Source organism: Eretmochelys imbricata, chromosome 1 (assembly GCF_965152235.1).
Source record: "Eretmochelys imbricata isolate rEreImb1 chromosome 1, rEreImb1.hap1, whole genome shotgun sequence".
NCBI lineage: Eukaryota > Metazoa > Chordata > Testudines > Cheloniidae > Eretmochelys > Eretmochelys imbricata.
The window spans coordinates 126,350,239-126,377,595 of NC_135572.1; the positions used below are offsets into that span (position 1 = coordinate 126,350,239).

The 27,357-nt window shown below is 42.5% G+C and overlaps 1 protein-coding gene across 3 annotated transcripts in view; it reads right to left on the reverse strand.

Moving 5' to 3' along the window:
• Nucleotides 1-19,109: 19,109 nt before the first annotated feature.
• Nucleotides 19,110-27,357, reverse strand: part of LOC144264023 (P2Y purinoceptor 8-like) — a 43,561-nt gene continuing 35,313 nt past the window's right edge. For all 3 annotated transcript variants that reach the window (XM_077815265.1, XM_077815249.1, XM_077815256.1), the window contains one exon: nt 19,110-22,821. In XM_077815265.1, coding sequence (XP_077671391.1) covers nt 21,682-22,755 — 1,074 coding nt within the window. In that variant the 5' untranslated portion in view covers nt 22,756-22,821 and the 3' untranslated portion in view covers nt 19,110-21,681. The remainder of the gene's footprint in view (nt 22,822-27,357) is intronic.

Genomic DNA, 27,357 nt, shown 5'->3' on the forward strand with positions numbered 1-27,357 from the left:
TTTGAGAAAGGATAAATGACTGTAGTTAGAAAGATTAGTGTTTGACTTTAAAGCTGCTTTAGCTCAAACCTTAAAATAAAAACAGCAATTAAAAGAAAAAACTCTAAGGAACTTGTACTGAATTAAAAAAGGAAAGAAAATGCCCAGACTCACTTCAATTGTTATCCTAGACCTACATTACTAAAAGCAATGGAAGCAATGGATTCTCCTTTCGCTCTGTCAAACTTACCCCACAGAAAAGCATTTAGGGAGTATTAGCTTTGGGAAGAGACCCTGGCAGTTCCATGGGAACTATAAAGCCAAAGGACTGGAGAAAGTCTGAGAAATGTGGGGAAGAAGGCCGTAGGTGCTATGCCTGCCACAGATCTCCTGAAATCCACACAGATCTTGTAAGAGCCATGAGTTTTGGGTCCAAAACCACGGCTGCTACTTCAGGATTGTAGAGTGTGACACCTCTTCCCACACTTCCAAATAAAATAATAATAATACTTGAAAGAGGTGTTGCAGAAATAGAATGCACAATGTTTTTTAATTTGCAGTTGTAATGGTATCACATGAAAGAATTATACCTGATAAGAGCCCTGTCAAGGCTGCTACCAAGATACTTTTGAAAGAGTACTCTATCCCTATCCCCATGCCCATAAGTATTAATATCAGACCAAATCCTAATAAGTGCATAGCATCTGCTGAGCTGCTGCAACTCCCCATTGAAATTAATGGAATTCAAATAATCAGTTCTTCTTGGGATTTGGACCATAATAATTACAGATCCAAAGTCATTATTTCACACAATACCCCATATGATTTCAGGATATGATATTGTATTTTGGTGCTGTGCTGCTGTAGAGTGCGGAGTTGTTTAAATAGTGCTTGTATTAATCAAAAGTTTGAAAGACTTTTCCTCCCTACTGCTAATCAACCTGACTCCATAGTTACTTATGATTGTGTATATGTGGCAAAGTTCAAATATCCCTATGAGAACAAGCTAAGCGATGTCACATAAGCTAACACAGAGATGAGAAGTAGATGAGTCTCACACTTACATTTTTGATTTCTGAAAATTTATTATTGACAGGTAACCATTAAAAAACCACTCAGTTGCAGATTTTCAGAAATCAAAAGGTATAAGTGTGTGAGATTCCAGTGAATTGACTGAGATGAAGAACATTGACAGCAGTAGTTATTGGAAACATGGCTGCCTACTCTAGATATGCTGGTCAAAGATTAGCTCATCCAAGGTTAGTTGTGAAACTGTCAACTTTTTCAAATACCTACTGTATTTTGGAAAAAGCAAGGTAAGAATTAGAGATGAATGGAAAGTTCTGAATTGTAAAGGCTTTTGCTATACTGTAAGATTGGTATTGCAGTTTTATATCTCTTCCTTTTTGCCTGTGTTCTTACACAATGCTTATCATTGTGGTAACTGTGAAATATCAGAGAATGTTTTAAGGGCCAAATTCTACACTCATTTCCACCTGTGTAAATTCAGAGTAACCTCATTGACTTAGATTTACTGGATTTACTTTACTTGGGTACAGTGTCTCTGCAAACACTGAAACTTCCTTATCAGGAGAACTATGCAGTTCCACTACACAGAGATGGCAGGATGCCAAGGGAGGTGCTACAAGGGGAGATACAGTAGAACCTCAGAGTTACGAACACCCGAGTTACGAACTGATGATCAACCACACGCTTCATTTGGATCCAGAAGTATGTAATCAGGCAACAGCAGAGAACAACAAAAGGCAACTACACTACAGTACTGTGTTAAATGTAAACTACTAAAAAAATAAATGGAAAATTTACAAAAAAGATTTGACAAGGTAAGGAAACAGTTTCTGTGCTTGTTTCATTTAAATTAAAATGGTTAAAAACAGCATTTTTCTTCTGCATAGTAAAGTTTCAAAGCTGTATTAAGTCAATGTTCAGCTGTAAACTTTTGAAAGAACAACCACAACATTTTGTTCAGAGTTACGAACATTTCAGAGTTGCGAACAGCTTCCATTCCTGAGGTGTTTGTAACTCTGAGGTTCTACTGTATGTGTTACACTGTTAACCACAAGACTCAGCTTTGCAATGAGAACTTTGTTTATTCTGGGAATCCAAATGTTTGCCTGGTAAGAGCTTCTTTTAAGAGCTCACCCTACTGCATTCTCAAAGCGGCAGCTCCCATTTCTCTTGGGATTATTATACTGCTTTGTGCTAGAGAACACCAAACCCCTAAGATACCAGTAGTGTGCCAGGTGTATCATCACCTGCAGGCAAGCACTGTAGATGCTTTGGCAGTTAGGCCTTGTTGTAGGATCCAGCCCTGATGGGTCCCATAACCACTCAGATACAGGGCTAAGGGAAAGGGTAGTTTAGTAGGGCTGGCAGGAAAGGGAAAGATTGCAAATACAGTGGTACAAAGATTTAAACAGTGACAGTTCAAGGTGAAAAATAGCGGTGGTTGTTTGAGTCCATGTGGGATTCCAGTCAAGAATCAGGGCTCTTCGTGCCTAGTGCCTAAGGTGCCCTCTCCAGTCTAGTCTCTATTCTAGCAAATAGAAGCTTGCAGGTTTCTAAGCCAGGCTCACTTGGTATGTGTCTCTCTCAGGAGGCCCCTCTGCACTGTCTCCTACCTAGTTGCTGCAGTTGATCACATGTATGGCGGTATCACGTGTATATATAGAAATGTGGTCATAGATGGGTGCCTAAAGTTAGTACATTTGAAAGTCATTCCACGCTTAGGGGAGAAGCCCCCGAGAGGAAGGATGGTCAAATAATTAGGGTGTTAACCTTTGACTCTGCAACAGACTTCCTGTGTGATCTTGGACAAGTCTCAGTCTCTGTGTGTGAATTCCCCATCTGTACAATGAGCACAATACCACTTCCCTACAGTAGAGACTGTGAAATGCTTAGATACTTTGGGAATGGGGGCCATAAATAGGTACCTAAATATGGATTTAGGGTCTAGCTCCTCAAAGGCATTTAGGGGCTTAACTCCCATTGAGACCAATGAGAGTTAGGTGCTTAAATAGCTTGAGGGTCTGGATGTGAGAGCCTAATATTAGGCACCCATATTTGGAATTTTTTGACCTATGGTAAGTTTCAAAAACAGGGTTCAGAATCCCATACTGCAATGGATGGGCCAATCATTCCTTTCATAGCCTACAATCTGTTTCCCAAAAAGCCAAGGAAATCATTGCGTATGATCTTACAGCCTGAAGAGTTGTAGGCCCTTTCTTCTTGGATTTCCCTGCTCAGAACAGTACTCCCCAAAGGCTCTGGGTGAATAGTGCTTAATCTATTACCTTTCTTATCCCAAAGGTGACTCTCTGTGAATGGTCTGATACTGTCTGCTCTAAAGTCATTTAACCATGCAGCTGAACTGCTGAGGTTGTGCACCAGAATAGATCTGTTCACAAAAGGTAATATAGTCAATCTCTTTTAAGGATCTTTTAAGCATTGGGTTTGCTTTTGAAGGCAAATTTTATCTTGACACGGCCATGGGCATTGGCTGTTCAATCTCCTTTACAGCAATAATTTGGGGGGGATCTGTCTGTGTACAACTTCTGAATTCTGTTTGACATTGGGGGACTCTTTGTGTATCTGTGTCAGACTGCAGACTCCGTTTTGAATGAGGGGCTTGCTGCCTTCTCTGTTCTTTTACCTCCAAGGAATGGTGGCACAGGGCTAACGGGGTCATGAAATCTTGTTAGGGCCAGTGTTGCCAACTCTCCTGATTTTTTTGCAAGTGACAGGATTTTGGCTGTGGCTGGAGCCAGCCTCACTGTGACACAATAACGTCCGGTCCACTCGTGAATTTGAGTGCTACTTGGGGGGAAATCCCCTCTTCGTTACCTGCCCCACTTGCCCACCTCCAGGGGCAGAGCAACCAATTAGAGTTACAGAAAGCTGTCTCCCTTCCCTCAGCAGCCTGAAGCCATTCTCACAGGAGGGGAAAGGAGAGGAAGGAGCTAAAGAGTGCAGCATCTCAGGGTGGCTCTGTTCCCACCTCTCACCTATCCTGCTGTGAGCAATGGGGTTGGTTCTTCTCCTCCCCCATGCAGCACTCAGCCTGCAAAGAGTTAGAGCAGGGGTTGGCAACCTTTCAGAAGTGGTGTGCCGAGTCTTCATTTATTCAGTTTAATTTAAAAGTTTCACATGACAGTAATACATTTTAATGTTTTTTAGAAGATCTTTCCCTATAAAAGTCTATATATTATATAACCATTGTTGTATTGTAAAATAAACAAGGTTTTCAAAATGTTTAAGAACCTTCATTTAAAAATTAAATTAAAATGTTGATCTTATGCCGCCGGCCTGCTCAGCCCACTGCTGGTCTGGGGTTCCGTTCACCTAGGCCAGCAGCAGGCTGAGTGGGGCTGGTGGCTGGGACCCCAGACTGGCAGTGGGCTGAGTGGGGCCGGTGGCTGGGACCCCAGACTGGCAGTGGGCTGAGTGGCTCAGCCCGCTGCCTCTCAGGGGTTCCATCTGCCGGCTCCTGCTAGCTGGGATCCCAGTGGGCTGAGCGGGTCCAGCAGCTGCCAGTCTGGGGTCCTGGCCCTGCCCACATACAGTGGGAACCTACCTTCTCCCTGGTTCTGGCCCATTATCTTCCTCTCTCTCTGCACTGAACTGAGGGGTGAAGAAGCAGGCCCGGGGTTGGGGTGTAGGGTCTGGCCAGGAGCTAGAATGAGGGAGGAGGCTCAAGGTTGGGGCAGGAGGTTTGGGTATGGAGAGCTTACCTGGGCAGCTCCCATTTGGTGGAAGGGGTGCAGGTAGGAATGTGGGGTGGGTGGTGCAGGAGCTCCCATTTGGTGAGGGGGGGGATGCAAGAGTCAGGATGTGGGGGGTGCATGGGCTGTGGGGGGTGCAAGAGTCGGGGCATGGGGTTTGGGGGACCTGGGTATATGTGGGGGTGCCAAAGTCAGGACTGGGGTTTGGGGGTGTGTGTGTGAAAGAGTCAAGCAGAGGGCTGGGTGTGTGTGAGGGGGGTACAGGGCTCAGGGCAGGGTGTGTGTGGGGTGGGGGGGTCCATGGGGTGCTCACAGCAGGGGGTATGCCCTGCTTCTACCCCACCCCCCCTTCTCCAAGGCCCTGCCCCCACTTCTGCCTCCACCGGGAGCAGCAAGCACGCTGACCCTGCTCCTCCCCCACCCCCTGGCAAGGGCCATCAGCTGATCGGCGCTAGGGAGGGACGGACGGAGAGAAGGAGAAGCAGGAACCCAGCACACTGCGGGACGAGGCAGGGAAGCCAGCAGAACCAAGCTTCTGCCACCTGCCCCTTGCCCCCATGGGAGGGGGGGGAAGGGGCGGAGAAGAACGAGCCGGGCTAGGCAGGGCAGGATTTTTAATGGCACGCTGCTGCTGCCGCCCCGGGAGGCAGCAGCATGCCATTAAAAATGGGCTTGCATACAGTCTTTGGTACGCGTACCATAGGTTGCCAGCCCCTGAGTTAGAGAAAGCTTGGGCAGGAGAGTGGAAGGGCACTGATTGCAGAGGTCAGAGTGAGAGAGTGTATGATTCGGAGGTTTCAGAGTAGCAGCCATGTTAGTCTGTATTCTCAAAGAGAAAAGGAGTACTTATGGCACCTTAGAGACTAACCAATTTATTTGAGCATAAGCTTTCGTGAGCTACAGCTCACTTCATCGGATGCATAAAGTGGAAAATGCAGTGAGGATGTTTTATACATACAGACCATGAAAAAATGGGTGTTTATAACTTCAAAAGGTTTTCTCTCCCCCTACCCCACTCTCCTGCTGGTAATAGCTTAGCTAAAGTGATCACTCTCCTTCCAATGTGTATGATAATCAAGGTGGGCCATTTCCAGCACAAATCCAGGGTTTAACAAGAACATCTGAAGAACAGTGGGCGGGGGAGGGGTAGGAAAAAACAAGGGGAAATAGGCTTGAAGAGAGACTGGGAATGGTTAAGTCATTATGCAAGGTAACTTAAGTTAATTGTATCCAATTTGCAAATGAATTCCAATTCAGCAGTCTCTCGCTGAAGTCTGGTTTTGAAGTTGTTCTGTTGTAATATCGCAACTTTCATGTCTGTAATCGCGTGACCAGGGAGGTTGAAGTGTTCTCCGACTGGTTTATGAATGTTATAATTCTTGACATCTGATTTGTGTCCATTTATTCTTTTACATAGAGACTGTCCAGTTTGACCAATGTACATGGCAGAGGGGCATTGCTTGCACATGATGGCATATATCACATTGGTAGATGTGCTGGTGAACGAGCCTCTGATAGTGTGGCTGATGTTATTAGGCCCTGTGATGGTGTAGCAGCCGTGTTAGTCTGTATTCGCAAAAAGAAAAGGGAGTCCTCACCCATAACTATTTCATATTTGGGGACAATGTATACCTTCAAATCAGCGGCACTGCTATGGGTACCCGCATGGCCCCACAGTATGCCAACATTTTTGTGTCTGACTTAGAACAACGCTTCCTCAGCTCTCGTCCCCTAATGCCCCTACTCTACTTGCGCTATATTGATGACATCATCATCTGGACTCATGGAAAAGAAGCCCTTGAGGAATTCCACCATGATTTCAACAATTTCCATGCCACCATCAACCTCAGCCTGGACCAGTCCACGCAAGAGATCCACTTCCTGGACACTACGGTACTAATAAGCAATGGTCACATAACCACCACCCTATACCAGAAACCTACTGACCGCTATTCCTACCTGCATGCCTCCAGCTTTCACCCAGACCACACCACACGGTCCATTGTCTACAGCCAAGCTCTACGATACAACCGCATTTGCTCCAACCCCTCAGACAGAGACAAACACCTACAAGATCTCTATCAAGCATTCTTACAACTACAGTACCCACCTGCTGAAGTGAAGAAACAGATTGACAGAGCCAGAAGAGTATCCAGAAGTCACCTGCTACAGGACAGGCCTAACAAAGAAAATAACAGAATGCCACTAGCCGTCACCTTCAGCCTCCAACTAAAACCTCTCCAGCGCATTATCAAGGATCTACAACCTATCCTGAAGGACGACCCATCACTCACAAATCTTTGTAGGCAAGGACTGGCCTGTCTCCTGACAGCCCTCCAACCTGAAGCAAATACTCACCAGCAACTACATACCACACAACAGAACCACTAACCCAGGAACCTATCCTTGCAACAAAGCCTGTTGTCAACTTTGCCCACATATCTATTCAAGGGACACCATCACAGGGCCTAATAACATCAGCCACACTATCAGAGGCTCGTTCACCTGCACATCTGTCATGTGCAAGCAATGCCCCTCTGCCATGTACATTGGTCAAACTGGACAGTCTCTACATAAAAGAATAAATGGACACAAATCAGATGTCAAGAATTATAACATTCATAAACCAGTTGGAGAACACTTCAATCTCCCTGGTCATGCGATTACAGACATGAAAGTTGTGATATTACAACAGAAAAACTTCAAAACCAGACTCCAGCGAGAGACTGCTGAATTGGAATTCATTTGCAAATTGGATACAATTAACTTAGGCTTGAATAGAGACTGGGAATGGTTAAGTCATTATGCAAGGTAACCTATTTCCCCTTGTTTTTTCCTACCCCTCCCTGCCCACTGTTCCTCAGATGTTCTTGTTAAACCCTGGATTTGTGCTGGAAATGGCCCACCTTGATTATCATACACATTGTAAGGAGAGTGATCACTTTAGATAAGCTATTACCAGCAGGAGAGTGGGGTGGGGGGGGGAAGAGAAAAGCTTTTGAAGTGATAAACACCCATTTTTTCATGGTCTGTATGTATAAAACATCCTCACTGCATTTTCCACTTTATGCATCTGATGAAGTGAGCTGTAGCTCACAAAAGCTTATGCTCAAATAAATTGGTTAGTCTCTAAGGTGCCACAAGTCCTCCTTTTCTTTTTATGGTTTGGACGAGAGCCACATACAGAGGGGGTGCCCAGACTCCTCAAAGGTCTCTACCCTAAGCCCAAAGAATGCTTAAGAGCTATGAGGAAACTGAGGCAGAAAAATATGTACAGGTGTGTTTATTATTTGGTCTAGATCAGGGGTTCTCAATTTTTTCTTTCTGAGGCCTCCCCCAACATATAATAACTTCATGACCAACCTGTGACACAACAACTGTTTTTCTTTATATCCAATAGATTAAAAGCTGTGTTAAATGGATAGTTATTCAGTTAAGCACACATATATATAATATAAAAAAGAAAGGGATATATAGGTACAAAAATAGAAAACTGAATATTATTTTTGTTTTACTTAGTGAGAAACTTTTGCTGGTTCTGGTCAACAATTCTGTGAAGACATGGAGGGTATCTTCAACAAGCATACGTGTATGTCATGGTCAGTGTTCATCATGGGTCAGCTTCAGCCCCAGGGGGCGGGGCTCGGGCTTCAGCGAGTCTAACACCAGCCCTTCTCTCTGGTTTATTTTGGTGGACCCCCTGAAACCTGATCACAGCCCCCGAGCGGGCTGCAGACCCCCGGTTGAGAACTGCAGGTCTAGATCCCTGTATTTCTTGTGCTAGTTAATGTAAAGAGTAATTGTTTTAGAATCCTGTGCAAAGTCTGACTTTGCATCTTCTGGCTTGCACTGTCACATTCCCCTGAAGTAGTAAGGTGTAAACCCAGGGTGCCAACAAGGGTGAAGATTTGCCAGTGGTGTGCTTAAACTTCTGAGGAGTCTGGAGGAGTCAGCACTAATCACAGGGCCTGGGCAGTTGAACTACTGGGTTTCAGTTCTCAGAAGGTGCTAGACAGAGGATCTGCACCCTGAGAGATGCCTAGAGACCCTAGCCGGGGTAGTGCCTGGACTCTGTTCAGGCTCAAGAAGCTTCAAGAGCGCACAGGAGCCTGGTGATACGGGTCCCAAACACAACCACCTGGTGAATGTCCAGGGGGAATGCTCTATGTGTGAGAGAGTCATTCAGTGTCCTTGTAACAGGTTGTGCTCACCACCATGGCACCTCCTACTGGCTGCTCTGGGAATTAGCTCTCTCCATCAGCAGGGCACCCTCCTCTTGTGGTGTCTCACTCTCCATCACTGCTTCTCCAACATCTCAACTGTCTGTGGGGACCCATGTCGCTCCTGGACCACAGCATCCTCTTCAGGACACAGCCCACTGGCTGTGCCCCAACTCAATTGTTTCCCCCCTTCCAGGGGGATCGGCAGTCCTTCTCCCAGCTTCTCACTACAGTGGCAAACTGCAGCCCCTAGTCCAGCCCTCGCTCAGGGGAAAACTGCAATTCTTTGGCTGGCCACTTCCCTTGGCAGCCAGTGGGGCAAAGGTGGGGGTCAAGGCCCACCTGCTACTCTGGCCCCAACCCAGTGACCCTATAGCTGACAGTCACTCACTGCCTCTCCTTCCCCTCTGCTGCTACCTACTTTCCCTGGGCCACTTCCCCGTAGCCCCAGTACCCCTACTCAGCCCCTTTATCAAGGCCACAGTCTGGGAGCCAGCCAGGCTGGAGCTCCACTATCTCCCCTGACCTGCCCAAAACTGCTCTGTCCCAGGTATTTCTCTCTACAAGCAGCCAGTACATCTCCCTCAAGCTCCAGGGAAAGACTAAACTCCTCTCTGCCTAGCAGCCCTTCTTATAGGACCCAGCCTGGCCCTGATTGGCTGCTTCTGAGCCTTCCTCTGGTTGGCTGGGTTCTGCACAGCCATTCCAAGGGCTGCTATTAACCCTTTGCCAGCCAGTGTGGGGTAGCTGCCCCATCACAGTCCTTTATAGCTTTCAAGGCTTGTGAGCACTTTCTTGGAATGGGAAGTAGCTAGGAAGCCTGACTTGCCTTGGCTAGCACATTATCTCAATGATATTAGAACATAACATAAGAATGGCCATCCTGGGTCAGACCAAAGGTCCATTTAGCCCAGTATCCTGTCTTCTGAGGGAATGAACAGAATAGGGCAATTATCAAATGATCCATCCCCTGTCATCCAGTCCCAGCTTCTGGTACTCTGTGGGTTATGGACATCCCGAGAATGGGGTGGGTTGCATCCCTGACCATCTTGGCTAATAGCCATTGATGGACCTATCCTCCATGAACTTATTTAATTTTTTTAACCCAGTTATAGTTTTGGCCTTCACAATATCCCCTGGCAACGAGTTCCACAAGTTGACAGTGTGTTGTGTTTTCTTTCTTGGGGCAATACTGTCAACATTAACTTACTTAGGGAAAATTCCCCCAGATTTCCAGGGGCTGAGAGGTTACGGTGAGGGACTCTACCTCAGCTCTACCACCTCTTTCTCTGCCCTCCCGCCCCACCAATCCACTCCTCCCAAACTGACAGGGAAGCTCAACTGCATATTGTGTGCACAAGGCTGCTGATGGGTTGGCAGGAAGGAGAAATATTATCTCAACTCTCTCCCACTTCTCTGTGACAGACATTTGGCCTTAAAGAGTTAGTTTCCACTACTTTCATCCCTATTGGTGGGAATGTTTTAGTTCCCCTATTTGGAAATTCCTCCAAATTGTTCTTTGTGTAACTATATCTGTATTCCCCCCACCCCTGTATTTTTTCTCCCAAGTCTTCCAACATCTGTTTGATAGTCACGTTCAGGACTTGTCTTCACTCCATTGTTAGCTTGAATTATATAATAACTCAAGTGTTGCCTCAACCTGACGGCTGCGCACACACAAAATCTCTAGCATTTGTATGGGTTAAAGCTTGCAGGATGCTGATATTCGGGCTAGTATTGCAGTGGAGATGCTAACGCTGCTCTGTGCTGCTAATCCAATAGTTTACATACTTTACAGTGTGACTGCTCTCACTCAAGCTAGACTACAACATTTAAGTTAACAGTAACTTCAGTTAACTCTGCAATGAAGATAAACCCTCACGCTCATGCTAATTCTGACAGGGTTTCAATCATGTTATGGGTCTTTTGCGAGACAGACCAAATACATTTTATCTGAAGGTCCAGTTAATATTCTGGTTAGCCATAGAAATATAGTAATGTAAGGAGAAAATAGCATTGGTGAGTGGCAGCTAAGCTAACAGATCTATACTTTTTTTCTTGTTTGTCCTGTTAATGTTATAAAATATACTCAGGAGGGCTTCAGATGGTCATTTTGCAGTGTGCCTGAGAATGTCGACTATGAACAATGGAGAAAGTATGTTACAAATATCTTTTTTTAAGTGCTGGAGGTATTTTTTTCATGAAACTACAAAGCAGTTTGTTTGTGACATTTGTAACCACAAATGTTGCAATACTTTAACTGTACTTGCAGAGTTACACTGATTTCTGTAAAAACAAAAACCCCAAACCAAAAACCAAACCAAACCATCAACAAGCCTTTAATTCTGCAGACATCAGGAAAATAGGCCAAATTCTGTTTTCTCAGTTAGACCTCTGCAACCACACTGAAGTTAATAGCTTTACACAGGTAAAACTAAGAGCTGAAACTAGCCCAATGTTTTTAAATATATTTCTTGTTTTAGTGACTCATCTTTCTAGTCTTCAAGGACAAAGGATTCCAGCATTAGTCACTAAAATAGTGTAAACCTTAAAACAAAATGACTCAGATTTTTTCTTTTCTTCTTATCAGAGTAATTGTTATAAATGTAACTTTGTGTTTTCCAGAATGAAAACCATGAACTATGAGGAAAAAATACAGCTCCTACTCAGAAACAAATTAAATTAATAATTTGGCAAAATCAAATTATTGTCTGTATAACCAATGAAACAAACATTGTTTAAACTTAAAATTTGCACAGCAATTAGTCCATAAAACAGTTTAGATTTGGTATTTTGTGAAACAAAGAAGTTATTTAAATTTTAAAAGACTTCCTCAAGTTCCTCAAAGACTTTTACCTTGCACGCTGTGATGGTCATAGGAAGAAAAATAGTGTAACTCCAGTAAAGGTCTTCTGCAAAGGATATTGGTGACGAAACGTTTGTCAGTTCAGGCAAAATATTAACACTAATGTAAAATTAATTATTAGCCCTAACTCAATAGTTTCCTACACTTATGCATACCACCAATATGTTCTTTTGTTTTTTCTAAATATCTACTCATTCAGTTAGCCACAAGATGGCAGTCTATTACTTCACTTTTCTCTATATCCCCCAAGCGGCTTAGCTTTCAAGTAACAATCGTGGCATAACTATAATTTCTTGTTCATTTCTCTTTAAAGTTTAAGGCCCCATTCTTGCAAACATTTATACACATGCTTGACTTTAAACATATGAGAAGTTAAGCATGTATGTAAGTGTTTGCAGGATGAAGGACATAAAGGGGCATAGTTAATAGCTTCATATTTAGGCTGTGTTGAGATTTGTAGCTGTAACAAGGATAAAGGACATAATCAAGCAAAGCACTTAAGCATGTGCATAACTTTAAGTATCTGAGTAGTCCCATATCAAGGGCTAAATCCCTTTGTTAGATATGAAGATTAAAAACAAAACGTACACTACGTACTCTTAGTGCACAGACAGTCTTCTAAGTTAGTAGTAAATCTGTTCAGTATCTTATCCATATGAAGGAGTTAAAAAATTCTTTTTAAAAAAATATGTCACCTGCTGTCTAACATTTTATTTCTGTATCCCTCTAATATACAAATGGCTTGGTTTTGACCTTGAAAACTTTAGATACATTTATCTCCCCACAAAATCCCATGCACACTGGTATTCAAGGTGAAAATATAGACAAATTGCATTATTCATCAGTACTGTTTAACTTTCTGTTTATGCAAAGGAAGCCAATAGATAAAGTAATGCCAGCTAGCTCCTTTGCCCCAGGCAGTCTCCAATGTCCATGTCCAGCCCCTCAGCTGATCACAGCTCCCTGCCTTGACCACTGCACAGTCTGCCCTGCTCCATGATTCCAGCCCTTCACCTTGGATCCCTTCATACCTCCCTCACGTGCATTGCTCTTCTCCTTCCACAGTCCTGCTGAAGAGAATGCCAGGCTGATCAGGCCTCCCAATTGGTCTTAGGACATCCACTAACCACAGAATCCTACCTCCTCACTCATCTCTGGCTCAGCAACAGCAATTAGGGGCCCGGAAAAAAACTGAGGCAAAATTTATGTTGACAGTGGAACTCCTAGCATCACTGGACAGGCATCTTCTCAAACTGGCAAAGCTGGCAGGCTGGTGACCTTGTCCTGCAGTCCTGGGCCAGTTAGTGGGAGGCAGCAGCAGAATGAGGCACTTAAGCAGAAATTGGGATGATGTGCTGGCTGGAGGTTGGCTGGGAATCAGGACTGGAGGCTGATAGAGTGGCTGGAGTGCAAGGGAGATGGGGCCGGCGTAGGTATAAAAGGAACTGGGATGGTTGAAATAAGAGACAGCACTTCCAGAAGCGTCCCTTTTTTCACTGAAAAACTTCAAAGTTTGACATTTTCAACCAGCTCCAAAAATGAGAAAACTTGTCACAAATTCTTTTTGTGAAAACCATATTCCCTCGTTTAGTTGAAAAACTTTGAAGTTCAGAATTGTTGGACCAGCTTTACTCATCATACTTTAGATTTTCAGTGGGTCTAAGAGACCAAGTCATTTCAGTGGCATAATGTGGGGCTTGGAGGGCCAACCGGTCTAGTGGTTGGAGTACCTGGCTTCCTTCCCCTGCTTTTGTGATCAAGGTGCCTCAATCTTTAAGGCCCTCTCACTCTACCAGGTCCCAGCCATGGACATAGTTTGCAGGGCAGGGGAGGCATTGCTCCCCCCAAACTGCAAATGTCCGGCAGGTACAGAATTTGTGCCCTCCCCCGCCCACGCAGTTGGCCTGACTGAAGCTGCCGCTCCAAATACAGAAGTCAAACTATGCCTATGGTCCCAGCTCAAGGCCCTGTTTATTTCACTCTGAGTACTGAGTCTACAGCAGGGAGTCTACATTCACTGCCCAGGGCTACTTCCTACTGTTTCCCTTTTGTTTGGGGCATGGCCCTTATGGTCCTTATGGTTTGTCTCTTAGTAATATCGCCTCATGGACCCTGGGTGGTATCCTGCTGTGGTCCCCAGATTTCTCCAGGCAGGGCAGCCATAAGTTTGGTGGGGTGCGAACCCCCCCACAAGGTCTCTGTGTTTCGGTCACCCTAGTTCCTCTCAGGCCGGGTGCTCCGAGGCCTCTTTCTCTGTCTCTTTCAGCCAAGATGACAGTGCTTCATCCCTGGTGGCTGCCTCAGTCCGCAAGCTTGTGATACTTTCCTCAGGTAGGGTGGCAGATGGCTCCTGCCTTTTCACCAGTCAGTCCCAAGCTCCCCTCCAGGCCTGACACTGGCTGCACATATAACGGAGCAGGGCTAGCTGGGCCCAAAGGCTCTTCTTAACCCCTTCCATGCTGGTGGGTGGTTCCTCTGCTTCACCACAATTGGCTTGTTTCTAACTATGATGTGAGAACTGAACACAATTGCCAGCAGCTCCTTCTGAACCAGAGTGTAATTTTCTTCCTCCAAATTTAGAAAGCCAGTCTTAATGCTAATGGCTGGCCAGACAAACTTTGGACAGTTTTAATTAGATTAACCAAAGTGCGGATTTCTTTGGCTCACCTATCAGAACTGCTTGTGGACCATGAAGGTCCCATTTTGAATACCAGCTATGGTAATGTACAGGCCTTACAGATAACAGCAGACAATCAAAAATGTTCTAAAATCATGAGATTGTTTGAAATAATAAATGTTGGGTTTTTTTTCTTTGCCTTCTGGTTTTTCATCCTTCACATTTTCAAGGTTTTCTCTTCTACCAGAAGAGCTAAAAAAATTTTAAGTGACAGTTGAAGATTTTTGGGTAGTAGCATAATTCAGCATAATTCTGGGGGCTTTAAGAAAAACACTAAACATCACAAAAAATAAAATCACAAAATTTGGCAACATTGAGGGATACCAGATAGGGGACTCTGATAATAATTATGTCTGCTTTAGTGTTTGTTCACCTGATGTCAGCCACAATACAAAGTGGAACTATATTTACTCATCAAATATTTACTGATATATAGTTTAAAGACTTGTTAATTAGGTTTGGCAGCAGAGTTTGGCAGCATTTGGCAAGGTGAAGTTCAAAATCCACTTTGTCACTTTGTGAATACATGGAAGTGTATAGTGTGGGTCATGTTCTGCTCTTGGTTACATTGGCATAAATCCAGAGTTACCCCTGGAAGGCCCGGTATCTGCAGCATAATTGTGGTATGAGAACATCCTATTGTTTATCAGTGTGGATGTGCACAAAATGTTCCAGTTATCTTTCAGAACCTTTCCCACTCCATCTTGGACTTTTTAAAATATTAACCCAAATCTCTGCTTTCTGAGGTGGCAAGTCCAACAAATGGGAGCTCTGTGGTCATATTCATTATGGCAGGGTGACATTAAATCTGAATTATCTGAGAGTTGCAGAAGCTTTGCTTTCCTGACCATTATAAAAATGACATCATATTTAATGTATGGTCACAAAATTACTTCATGGGCTACCATCACTTTTGTTTGGGGTTTTTTTTGTGGGGGAGGGAGGGGGAGGTTGGACAACGTTGTTCAGCAAGTCTGAGAACCTTACAATGCTTAGTCTCTCTTTTGACATCAATTATCAAAGGGTGTCTTTGACTGTTTGGGGAATATGTCTGTGTCCAGTTATGAATGCCATTTGGTTTTATGAACACTAGTTGGAGCTGTGACAATAACTGTGAATTAGAACTTCCATTTTGGGACAGAACACAGATTATAGAATTGGCTACACTTGAAAGAATTTGCCAGTAAAGCTATACCAACAAATCTCCCTAGTGGAGATTTAACTTACACTGGATAAAGAATTCTTTAATACCAGTTCCCCGAAAAAGTAAGCAATACTAGCAAATTGACTTTTTTACTGGCATGACTGCATCTACAGTTGGGCTTTTTCTGGTGTACTACATCAGTCAGAGGTGGGGGAGAAATCACATACCTGACCAAGATAGCTATGCCAGCAAAATGTATGTGTAGACCAGGCTGATGTCTGAGAAGCTGAAACAGTGCCATCTATCTTGAATAGCCTTACCCTGGAGGAGCAATAGGGGGCTACTAGCGGAACCATTAACTGTTAGCAATGTTTATGCACAGCAGCCCAGAGAAGCGGGTTGGAGAATGGAAAAGCCTAGCATAAGAAGTGAAGCAGGAAAAGGTGTCAGAAATTGCTTTTAAAAGTAAAGCAAAGGGAGTGACCACTGCTGCAGGGGAGAAAAGGGAGTCTCTCCTAGCCAGAACATGGACAGACCTTGGATCAAGAGCAGAGATTAAATAAGTCTGGTGTGGGACTGCATTCAGGTGTTTGTTGTTTTGCTTAGATCTTTTGCTTTGTGCAGTCTAAGAGTAAAATGTGGGTTTAAGAAACTAAGGCTGTGTCCCTTACTTTACCTGCCATGTGGTCCTTGAACAGAGTAACTTGAGAAACTAGGGATCACCCAGCTAGGTGGACTTCGTGGGGCACATGTCTAAGTAACTGGGGACGGGGGGCTGTGGCACTGGTTCCAGGGTTTAGGTGGCTGATCAGCAGGGTCCTGCTGCCAAGAAGGATGTCAGACATGTAATCTGCACCTGTAGTGTGCACCTGCGTGACCCTCACCTAGGAAGAGTGACCAGTCACTGCCCAGACCCGGGGGGCTTAGGGATTGAGTGGTTTCACTCACAAGGTTGGTATTGGTTCGGAGAATGGGACTAGACCAGGTTGCAACAGTGTCATCTATAAAGCCTTTTTGCATTTGATACATTGAACAATGTATACAATATAAATTAACACATATAGCTGAATGTATTTTTGATGACTCTTTACCACTAAGGAACATCAAAAACTCACAGATACTGAACATTAATATTTATTTGCAAACTGCAATGAAATGAAGAAAAAAGATACCGGAGTGTTGCTTCCATACAAGTGAGGAAAATCTGAATGTAGGTTTGCGCAAGAGAATACTACCCCTTTAAGGAACAGACAGGAGCCTATAGCTGGGACAGCCTGGGATGTAATCAAGAAGGCCTGGGCTATATAAATAGGCAGAGGAAGCCAAGTCAGGGAGAAGAGAGTAGAAGTTATGTATGGGGGAGAGGGGTGGGAAGCGTCTCTCATGCTCTAGCAGAGCAGGCTCAGAGACTTTGTTTTATGGATGTTAAGCTTGGGAGCTCTGAACCAAAGTCCTGAGGTGAGGACCTTATGAATTGTTTTAATAGCTCCTGTTCTGAAGCCTTATTAAAAAGGGGAGGTGCTATTTGTTCATATGCATTGGCTTCTCCTTGCCCCAGTCTGTTACAGTGAATGCAGTGTTGCCAGTTAGGGGAAATTAAGGTAGGGCGCACCTGCAGTGCCACACTGAGGGTGTGCAGGGACTGCCCAGGCCTTTGCAAGGGTCAAGTTTTGTGGTATTTTTAAAATCTGCTTTACAAGTTTGATTGAGGAAAGTGTGAATGTTAATACTGGCCCTGGTTTCTGTAAGGAAAAAAAGAAGTGACCAGAAATGCAAAATATTCAGCTTTTAAGGCGCTTGGGAAAACAGAGAAGGCTTTAAAGGAAAAAAATAACCTAAAAACATAATAGAAATGGAAAACAAACTCCTGTTAGTTCATATTTAGCTGCCCTGTTACAAGTTTGGGAGCAACTCCTACCTTGTAAACACACACACAGGCATAATTCTTAAAATGTTTGCCTTTATTTTATTAACTACCCTAAGCATCTTCACAGCAATATCATAAAGCAAATACAAAGAAATTAGAACCCTATACAGTCATCCCAAAATGTAATCAACTATCCAAACAATTAATAAACAAAAGGTCCAACTTAGAAGCCTACATTCCCCCGCAGTGAAAGCACTGTCTGCAAGGGCTACCTCCGCACTTCAGACTGCAGATGCCATGTTGAGCTTATGTAGATGTGCGCACCCCAGCTGTGATTGAGTTAGCAAGCGGAAAATATCAGTGTGGCTAAGCTGGGATGGGCTAGTCACCCCAAGCACGTACCTAGGGTCTCAAGTGGTATGGTACTTAACGTAACTAAGTTATCCTGCTGCCCTTGCCACCACCACTGTGCTTCTGTTTTTAGTGTGCTAGCTCAATCAAAGAGAGCATGTATATGTTTACCTGAGCTGGAAATTACACCTCTAGCTCAAAACGTAGATGTATCCCATGCCTCCTCACAAACCTCCTAAATGGCCTTGTATTCATGTTGAACATGAAGGGTGACAAGGTAAAACTTTGTGGCAAGAGAATATTTTCAATGGTTCAAAGAACAACTCCCCAGACTGCTCTTTATGAAAACAGAAATACATTTCATAGCAAATTACCTTCACAACATGCACTACCAAGTCCTAAAGACTATGTACATAGAGCCAGATGCAATGTTCTTCAGTCAGGCAACAGCCGCACTGACTTTGATGGGAGTTTTGTCTGAACAGGGAGTCCAAGATCTAGCCCATAGTGGTTATTTAATAGATAATGTGGTGAACAATCAACTGTCCTGGCACCTGATTGAGACATCCTTCTGATTTATTGTCAGGTAGCACCAGAAGAAAGATGGAATGGTCTGCAGGGCTGTGTGGGGATGAGGGACAGAGCATTTTCAGTCACTTGGGACTGACCTTTTTTATTTCAGAAAGACCATTTCAGCATTTCTGAAACCATAAATCTGTGAGGGTCTGATCCTGCAAAGTTTCTGCACCGTCAAACTCCTTTTGAAGTGAGTGACAGTTGAGAGCATTCAGTCCCTGACAGGATTGGGCCCTAACTGAAGCACATCAAAAAATCTGCCCTAGAGCTAGGGGAAATTACCAATTTTTAATTGGACAATATTTGCATTTAAAACCCCCTGGATATTTAAATATGTAATCCAGAGCAAAATTGCTGCCATCCTAAGTATAGAACACCGATTTGGTAACAAGAATGCTGGAATTCTTAAAAGCTGATGGCTGAATAACTCAAATAGCAAAGTGAAACCATGTGCTACTAAACCTTAAGCACATTTGCAAGACATAAATAAACTCACTGAATTTCTAGATGATGAATGTGGGATGGGTTAAAGAGAATCTGCTCTGAAAATCTTCTCATACACTGTAAGTAAATAGAGTACGTATCCAAATGCCTCAAATTCACATAATGTGTGTCCTCCCTTTTTTGAGTATTAATTTTTAAAAAACATTGTGCTTTCATTGTGTACTTTATTAGTAAAAATTAGTACTTTTATCTTTTCTTTCTTTCTTTCTTTCTTTCTTTCAGTGGGTTCCATATCAGATAAGTTTCCATGTGCTTAAAGAAAGTTAATGTGCAGTGTATTTTTTAAAGATAAGCAGAGTTTTCATGGACTGCTTAAAAATATTACTGAGAAGTGACATAAAACACTTCAGTTAACTTTAGAACTATAGTAGAACCTCAGAGTTACGAACACCAGGGTTACGAACTGATCAGTCAACCAAAGACCTCCTTTGGAACCAGAAGTAGGCAATCAGGCACCAGCAAAGACACACACAAAAAACCAAAACCAACCAACCAACCAAAAAACAAACAACCTGCCCCCCCCAAACAAATAGAGTACAGTACTGTGTTAAACTACTAAAAAGATAAAGGGAAAGTTTAAAAAAAAGATTTGACAAGGTAAGGAAACTGTTTCTATGCTTGTTTCATTTAAATTAAGATGGTTAAAGCAGCTTATTTCTTCTGCATAGTAAAGTTTCAAAACTGTATCAAGTCAGTGTTCAGTTGTAAACTTTTGAAAGAACCACCATAATGTTTTGTTTACAGTTACAAACATTTCAGAGTTACAAACAACTTCCATTCCCAAGGTTTTCCTAACTCTGAGGTTCCACCATAAATCACTAATATGCATTGCTTTTCATCTTGGTTGTAATCTCCATCAGTACTTGACTATTTGACAGGGAGGATAATAGGTAGGAAAAATCCTTATAAATTCTCAAACATATTTTTTGGTTATCCAGTGACTATAACAAAGCACAGGCTAGAAGGTAGATGGTGCACAAGGCTAATGTATGGAACTAATAACATTTGGATTGCTGAGTTTGAATCATACTTTAGATGAAAAGGCAGATAAATTTTAGTGGTCTAATCTAGTACCTTTTAAATATTTTTGTCCATGTTACGGAGCTACCACACAGTTCACATAGCTGGCCGTCACTGCTCCAGGCTGGCCAATTTCTTGAGGCCTGATCCGATGTCATATCAATGTCAGTGGTAAGTTTCCTGCTGAGTTCACTGAGAGTTAGATCAAGCTCTAGGATATTAGAAGTATTGTTGAGGTTTTTTGGCCCAGTGGTGAGGGCCAAACTCTTGCTTGGCTCTAACAAGTGTCATTAGCTCCTCATTTTAATGAGTGTTGAAATTATGCAGAATTTCAAATAAAAAAATAGGAAAAAAAGTGTTTTGAGATTAAAAAGAAAAATGTAGATGCTGTTTTATTGTATTTCTAAGCAACCATTCAATTGCTGAGATATGAGGAGAAGCATGGTATGATACAATACATTGGGACAGGATACTGAGGGTCTGAACATGCCACTGCACTAATAATACATGAGCTAGCTGCAGGAAGGCTGGTAAATTTCAACTGCCCAGTGCCTGCCTTTCTGTCTGTCTGTCTGTAAAACCTGTAGTCCAGACATGTAAAGTATCAAAAGCAAATGAGGTAATGCCAAGATTTGGGAGACAAATCTTCAGCTTGTTATATTGGCGTAATGCAATTGAGATAAATGGGATTACTCCCCTTTACACCAGATGAGACTCTGAACCATTATCTGAACTAGCTCCTAGAGGAAAGCAAAAATACTGTCCATAAACTACATAAAGCAATAGTCCCATTGACTACAATGGGAACTGTATTCAATGCAGGACCATAGAGTTTGGCCCATTGTAAAACAAACAAATAAACTAAGTTAAGTGAATGCCAGCTCAGCAATATTAGTGTAGTGGGTCATTGTGAGAAAATTGCCATGTAAGCCACCTGAATTTCACCTCCCTCCTTAGAAATGTATAGCTCTAACAATGATGTAACCCACTCAGCAGCTGGGGCATTGATGTGGTTTAGGGTACTGACGTTGGTCTTTCTTTTTTACTTCATTTTACGAGATATTTCGATAGACGAAATTGAAATAAATAACTATTAACCAAGCTAACCTCTTTGAAGGTTAATGTGGTTAGGTTAGGCTGTGTATAAATCAAGCAAGTGATATATAAGTGTTGTGATGAGTTCATAGTGGCTACACATAATGTATTCATGATAAAATGGCAAGATATATACATTCTTTTTCTGCAACAACACAAAAGAGAAACTCATGCCTCTATAAACAATTAACATATTATTTACAAAGGCAACTCCCTGCTCCCAAACCCACTTGAACATTATTTTCCTTTAGTATAATAAGTGAGATCCATGAGTATTTGGCTAAGCACTGAGATATCGGAATCTGAAAGTATTTTTGGTTTGTCCTTGCTTTCCAATCATATTCAGAAGTGTTCAGTAGAATTAATTCTGTCTTCATCCTTGTTTGTCAGTTTTGTCACTGGACTTGGACTGGATCACTTTCTTCCTTTGATAATTTTGGTTCATCTTACTCCTTCTCTTTTCCTTCCCAGTAAGTGGTTATTGATTTCAGACATGTGTGAGATACTTGCTGTTCAATTGGTTGGACTATTGTTGCTATGGGCATTGATGTTTTTTTCAGAAAATGGTTTACAAAAAATCCCTTTCTTTCTCCACTGAGAACTTGCTATCACCTTCCCACATCTGATTTGAAGTCTGTAGTTAAAAAACACTTTCTTGCCTTTGCAAACATACCTTAACTCCATCTAACCCTTCCATAGGCCCACTTGACATTGACCTGGCCGACATTGTCCTGCCAGAGAATAAGCTTTCTCTTCTGGTCTCCAGACTGTCAGTGAGCAGTACCTTATGACCTATTACCTGCATGAATTTCTGATAAAATTCTTTGGATGCAAAATAGTAAATGAATGGATCTATACAGATGTTCAGGCAACTGAGGCATAGGGTGAGCTTGTAAGCAGGGTATAAACTCTTGTGGAAAAAGAGACGGCTGATCATGTGCACAAGTAGAATAAAGTTATTAGGGGCGAAGCAAGTGATGAATACCAAGAGGACAATTGCAGCCAGGTAAATAGACCTAGTCTTCTGCCTGCTACCGGATCTGCTAGAGGTCTGAATGAGCTTCCGAATAGTGCCAATGTAGCAGGCTACTGTCACTATGAATGGGATCAGGAAGAAAAGAACAAACAGCGTCAGAAGAAAGGTTGCCCATGCTATAACATTGGGCAGCATGTCCCATTTGAGCACATCGAAACAAGTTATGATCCCTAGTGGTTTTACTTCATAGGTCAGATCTGTGCTTGCCAGTGGGTATAGGGCCAACAGCAAAACGGCCCACATGCCCAAGCAGGCAGCAAGTGCATATCTCTTTCTTCTCCACTTGACTAACTTCATTGGATACACCACTCCCAAGAACCGCTCTATGCTAATGCAGGTCATGGTGAGTATGGAAGAATACATGTTTGAGTAGAACATCACTGTGACTAAGCTGCAAAGGCTCTTACCAAAGATCCAGTTGTTGTTCTTGATGTGATAGACAATCTGGAAGGGAAAGCAGCAAGCCAGTGTGAGGTCTGTGATGCTAAGGTTAATCATGAAGATAACTGAGGGTGTCTTGGGTTTGATATGGCAGCAGAGCACCCAAAGCGAGAACAGATTCCCAGGGATGCTGATGAGGGCCACCAAGGAGTACACAGCTGGGAGGGTGATTGCAATAGCTCTGTTCTGAAGCATGGCCATTGTTTCATCATCCAGTTGGGATGTATTTGTAGGCATTATGGAAAACGACACTGTTGATTCTTAAAAGCCTTCTGGATCATATCATGAGAGTTCAGTTAAAATCTAAAGGGCAAATATAAAGAGAAGAGATATGTCAAAACAATAGTTAACAATACATTTTCCCTGTTAATTAAAAGTAAAACAATAGCATTATTTATGTTCACATTTCAAGTTAGTTTTGAACTGAACTGTCATTACATCGCTCTGGGAAATATTTAGTGTGAAATCCTAGCCCTATTGAAGTCATGGCAAAACTGCCATTAACTTCAGTGAGGCCAGGATTTCACTCCCAAATTCTGGTTGCCCTTTACCATTCCCACTTTATATTCCTATGTTTGTCCAACAACAGAGTGGGGTCAAAGGTGTGAATGCATTGCAGCCAAAGAAGAGAAAGGGAAATGACAGACCAAAAGTTATCTCTGTGATGAGACAAGGTAGGTGAAGTGATATCTTTTATTGGACCAACTTCTGTTGGTGAGAGAGACAAGTTTTCGAGCCACACAGAGCTCTTCTTCAGGTCTGGAAAACACTCAGTATATTTCCCAGACCTGAAGAAAAGCTCTGTGTAAGCTTGTCTCTCTCACCAACAGAAGTTGGTCTAATAAAAGATATTACGTCACTCACCTTGTCTCTCTTATATCCTGGGACTCACACGGCTACAACAACACTGCACACAACAGTGGAAGAGCTCTATGGTGGACATAACTGTGGCCCAGAATGAGGCCAAGGCTAATGCAGCTGGCAGCGGCGGGGACTGATAGTAGTGTAGAGAGGCCTGTAGGACCCGCTACATCCAGCTGGTGGCAACTATTGATGACTGTTTTATTAATTATTAGTTATTTCTCATAGTGCCCCAAAACTTTCTAGACGTCTGCCAAAATAGACTAAAATATATGACTGTTGCCCCAAAGACTTTACGAGCTAAAATCAGACAAGGCGTGATGAGGGGCTACAAAGACAGGAGGAAGGGGGCTGAGAGTATGAGCCCTGTATAGCCTTAAATTCCCAATTTTTTTTTTAGAGTTAGCAGCCTTGAAATACTTTTAACCTAAGATAATTCAAATGTACTAAAAAAGATTTGATACTAATAAGGGTCTGTAGCAAACAGATAACATCAGTTATTGCTATTTGTCCTTTTGGGGTTTCTAGCCACAGTAGTTTTGAGTCATGCTAAGCAATCTGAGACACAGAACAAGGCAGTTTAGAGGTAGACTCTACAAGAATCCAGAGATGAGGTCTAATATGCAGTTCACATGAAAAGAAATTAACACATGCCAAGAAATAACTGCATCCCATGATCACAATTGCACAAAACCCTTGGGGGCAAATTCATCACAGCTGAATTTCATTCTTGCCAGTGGAGTTACACCAGGAGTGAAACTGGCCCTCTGTTTTTAAGAGGGAATTGCCAAGTCACTTCCTGACACAAAACTGTTGAAGAAGTGCAGCACGTGCAGAAGTCTCTCTCCCCACTCCGGCTGTCCATGGCTTTTACAGGAAAACATTTATTGTAGGCTCTGATCCAGCAAATCTTTATACGGATGTGTAACTTAAAGCATGTGAGTATAAGCTAATGGCACTGTGCTTAAGCGCCTACTGGATCAAGGCCACAGTGGCATATGACATAAGTAGGCACTGGATGAACAGATGACAAGAATGACTGAAACCAGAGGAAAATGTGCAGAAGTCTGATCAGCTTTCTCATAGGCTTTAAATCTAGAAGGGAGCATCATGATCATCTACTCTGCCCTCTGCATAACACATGCAGCTTTTCTATCCCCATCTTTCAGAAAGGGAATTGAGGCACAGAGAAACTAAATGACTTGCCCAAGGCCACACCAGAAATCTTTGATAAATCTGGCAGCTAAACCCAGGTTTCTCGAGTCTTTGGCAATTTCCCTAACCAGCAGACTATCCTTCCTCTTTGATTACTTTTCTTAACATAGATACATTCAATGGCAGTTGCCTGAAGTGGGTTGATCTAGTTTAATTGTCCCTATATTGTGCCTGGTTTTGTTTGGTATGTATATTTTCATGCTTTTCTGTACAATTTTTATGACCTCCTACCTACCACAGTCTTTTCTGTCACCTGTTGTTTAACTTAAATTTAATATGTGAAGTTAAAAAATAATTGTAGTAATTTTTGTGTTTAAAACCGGATTAGGGTTAGAGTTGGGTTTATTCGCTGCATATTTTTCTTACCGCTGAAGACTTTTCCTTCAGTTATATCCTTCCAACCCAATTGAAATTAGTGGAATTGCATGGGTTGAATGGGGAGAATTTGTCCCAGAACTATTTGAAATTTTAAACTTTACACATAGTTGAGCCACAAAAATATTCATGTGAAAATGTCATGGTTGTGCTTGTACCTTGGTGACAGGTGCATTAGAAAGGATCACTAATTAGACAGATCATCTGACTAAGGGGTTTTCAAATGTGGAAGAGAAAAGGGAACAAAAGTCTCATTGCCATTCCTCTCAATTTCTGGGTTGTCAGATATCAAAAGACAGGTGTTTTAAGCAGTTAAGCTTCCTCTTGTCTTAATATGGACTTTTATGGAGGGTTATATGGGTTGATTTATTTCAGTTAACTTCTGATGTTAAGATGCTGCCTGAGTCTTCATAAGCACCCTGAAGTTGTAGCATAGAAGGGATTTCTTCTGATCATACTTGTCTCTGGTCAGCCACATCCCAATACCATAGCTCTTTGTAGCTTAAGTAAAATCAAATTTTTCTTCTGGTGTGCCAGTAAAGACGACCACCTGCATGTTAGATCTGGTGACAGGATCTGTAATTCCCCACCCCCCCTCCAATTGGCAGTCAAATGTAAATCACACAATAACAGCAATACCCTTACCCAAATGGGAAATATAGAAAGAAGATGGGACTGTGGGCTTTTTCTCACAGTAGGGTAACACCAAAAGAAATGTCTACTTTCTCATATGAAGGTGCTAAATAGAAGAGATGGTTTTCCTCTCACACATTTGTTCTCTTCCAGTTAATAATACATCACCAAGTGCACATGTGAAAATTATGACTGACACAATAAATACTGGTTTCAGAGTAACAGCCGTGTTAGTCTGTATGCGCAAAAAGAAAAGGAGTACTTGTGGCACCTTAGAGACTAACCAATTTATTTGAGCATAAGCTTTCGTGAGCTACAGCTCACTTCATCGGATGCTCAAATAAATTGGTTAGTCTCTAAGGTGCCACAAGTACTCCTTTTCTTTTTGCGCATACAGACTAACACGGCTGTTACTCTGAAACCTGTCATTATGCAAGGCACTGCATTTAGCCGTATGGAGTGGAAATCTATCAACTGCACAGTAAATACTCAGTCTTGGGTGAATCTACAAAGTTTTTGAGTTCAGGTTTGGATTGGATGCTTCAGTCTAAGCCTATCCAAAACTAATAAGATTTCACACTGACAAGTTCTGGCACCATCTCTCCCTCACTCCCAAGGAATCCACATTTCCTCTGTAGTGAAACCTGGCAACTTGCTGCTAGGTATCCTTACAGGTCTGTCTCACGTCATATGCCTCTGAGTTGGAGATAATCCGAGAGCACTGGAGTATTTGAGAAACCCTGTTTTTCTTATAACAAGAGAGCACAAGATATTCTTTACTTTTCCTGTAATATCTCTGACTGATCATCAAAGGCAAGTGAAATCTTGAGATCAGGTAGTAGAATGCCTTTCAATTTACTCTTATTCTATAAGACATTTATAACAGCCTGATAAAATAAATACATCGAACTAAATGAAAAGCTTAAACGTTAAGCAACACAGAAGACTTTTTATTGGTTGCATATGTATTGAGGACATTGTTCCATCCCTGGAAGATGGGCTGGTTGCCTAAAAATAAGCAAACAAGGACAAAACATAATGAAAACCACACAGTTGGTAAATATTCAGCTGAGGATTTAATTCTACATGGAACCTCTGGATCACTAGGTTGGTGACAGGGCATTTGGTGAATGAGGCACAGTATTCCAAGTGAACGAATTTCCTTTTCTGATTGTGTGTGAGGAAGATGGAGTAGTTGCAGGGAGAGATACCATACTGCAAGAGGAGTTAGAAATACCCGATAGATAGCTAGGTAGAGCAAGGGGTTTTCAAAGGAGAAAAAGAGAAGAAAAGAACCTCATTATCACATCTCAGTTTCTCTTCCTGTAATATAGTATGGCCTGCTTTTAGGTCCTGATTCAGTAAAGCACTAAATACATGCTTACGTCCCATTAAACTAAAGAATGGGCTTATGTGCTTTGTTGAATAAGGATGGACATAAGCATATGCTTAAAATTAAGTGTGTGCTTTACTGCAACGGGGCCCAAATTAATAACTGGTGAGTGATTGTAAATAAACTCAGAGGCAGAGATGTTTATCACCCCAGGGTTTGGTTATTGCAAAGTTACTAAAGCTCTGTCTCCACTGAAAAAAACAACGGTGTGTTTTCACATGGAGATAGCTAGCTTGATGTAAAATCCTAGTGGAGACAAGGCATTGTATCTTTTACTTTGATTATTTTCATCACTATACGGAGCTATACCACCTAAGTGAGGGGCCTAGCATTGCCCTAGTCTAGCTATAGAAATAAAAATG